Raw genomic sequence first — 1,667 nt, 5'->3', positions numbered from 1 at the left:
CTGCTCCGGTTCGCGGCAGCCCACGTCCCAGCGCAGAAGCACAAGGAAACGCCGCTTTACATCCTGTGCACTGCGGGCATGCGGCTGCTGCCCGAGCGGTGAGTTCGGGGGCCCCTGTCGGTGGGAGCCAGGGACCCACCGGGATCCCTCAGCCGCGAGAGCGAGGAAGACATCACCTCACCTTGAGCCTGACGGGAGAGTTAGGGGTCCTGGGGGCATTTGAGAAGGGAAAGGGCATGTTGCTGGGTTGCAGAGGGAGAGGTTGAGCACACTGGGAGGGAGCTGAGAGGAGACATTTTTACTGAAGGCTCAAACGAATCGATCTAGTTTTTTTACTCCAAAGTGTGCGGGGTGCAGCAGCACGGCCTGCGGGACTGGGCGCAGGGCGCATTGCAGAGGGATCCCGCTGTCTCTTGTGCTCCCGCAAAGGAACGTCGCTGGTGAAGGTACTTCAGCATCTGTTCCTCCCTCTCCTGTGTCCCTGCAGACAGCAAGCTGCAATCCTGGAGGACTTGGTGAGAAATGTGCCCCTGGAGTTTGATTTCCTCTTCTCCAAATCACACGCAGAAGTGATCTCAGGGAAACAGGAAGGTAGGGGCTGCCGCAGAGCAGTGCCCGGCTCCCTGTAGCATGCTGCCGTAGTGACCCTTTCTGTCTCCTGTAGGTGTCTACGCTTGGATCGGCATCAACTTTGTCCTGGGCCGGTTTGATCACGAGGAGGACGGTGAGTCTGGCTGTTGCAGAGCAGCTGGGAGGGTCTGAGCAGAGCCCTGCTGGAGCTTGCCCCAGTGCTGGAGCTAAGAGCAGGCTCTGGACAGATGGCGTCTGCCTCTCGTCATGACCCCGCCACTTGTGTGACACTGTGCTGGGCCTGGGACCTGGAAGTGCCCCTGCCCTGGTCACAGGAACAAGTTCCTGTGAGTTGTGGGGCACCTGAAGCGTTTTGGGAGAAGGACCAGGGAGAGAGGGTTTGCAGTTGTGTTCCTGCAGTGGCTTCCAGCAGTGGATGCTTTCTGGGAACCTACAAAGCTGGGGGGGCAGCCAGCTCCGAGTGCCAGGACCTGCTGCCCTGCAGGTGATCCTCAGGGCTGGAGCAGCCCCGTGAGGCTGCTGCGGGGGTAGTCGTGGAAGGGAGGAGATGCCACCCGGGCCCTGCCCCTCACTGACACGCTGCTGTGGGTCGCAGAGGAGGATGCGGTGGTCACCGTCGCGCTGGGGAGCCAAGGAGAGCCCCTGGTTCGGAAGCGAACGGTTGGGATCCTAGACATGGGGGGAGCCTCCCTGCAGATCGCCTACGAGGTGCCCGACTCCGGAGCCTTCTCCCCGCAGCAGGTGCGTGTCTGGCTGGGCGGCCCCGAGAGCAGCCCCTGGCTGCCCCAGGTTGCTGCTGACACAGACCTCACTGCGTCCCCAGGAGGAGGCTGCTAAGAGCTTGCTGGCGGAATTCAACCTGGGCTGTGACGTGCAGCACACTGGCCACGTGTACCGTGTCTACGTCAACACCTTCTTGGGCTTCGGAGGCAATTTTGCCCGGCAGCGCTATGAGGAACTCGTGCTGAACCAGACCTATGTGCACAACCGGTACTGCTGCTCACCAGGCACCGTGAGATGGGGCGCTGGGTCTTTCTCTCCCCGTTGGCTTTGCCCCAAGAGCTGACCGGGGTGAT

General features: G+C 61.6%; 1 protein-coding gene across 1 annotated transcript in view; it reads left to right on the top strand.

The window, feature by feature from the left end:
* LOC104493723 (ectonucleoside triphosphate diphosphohydrolase 7-like) overlaps nucleotides 1–1,667 on the top strand; it is a gene marked incomplete at both ends in the record, with an annotated part of 3,596 nt that overhangs the window by 421 nt on the left and 1,508 nt on the right. Inside the window, 5 exons of the mRNA XM_010136451.1 lie at nucleotides 1–98; nucleotides 488–591; nucleotides 665–724; nucleotides 1,187–1,332; nucleotides 1,415–1,603. The exon at nucleotides 1–98 is cut by the window's left edge and continues 1 nt beyond it. Of these exons, the coding sequence (XP_010134753.1) occupies nucleotides 1–98; nucleotides 488–591; nucleotides 665–724; nucleotides 1,187–1,332; nucleotides 1,415–1,603 (597 nt within the window). The remainder of the gene's footprint in view (nucleotides 99–487; nucleotides 592–664; nucleotides 725–1,186; nucleotides 1,333–1,414; nucleotides 1,604–1,667) is intronic.

The sequence above is a fragment of the Buceros rhinoceros genome, unplaced genomic scaffold (assembly GCF_000710305.1).
Source record: "Buceros rhinoceros silvestris isolate BGI_N320 unplaced genomic scaffold, ASM71030v1 scaffold21295, whole genome shotgun sequence".
In the NCBI taxonomy this organism is placed as follows: Eukaryota; Metazoa; Chordata; class Aves; order Bucerotiformes; family Bucerotidae; genus Buceros; species Buceros rhinoceros.
Note: the sequence above shows the minus strand (reverse complement) of the source record. Positions and strands in the feature narration are given on the sequence as shown.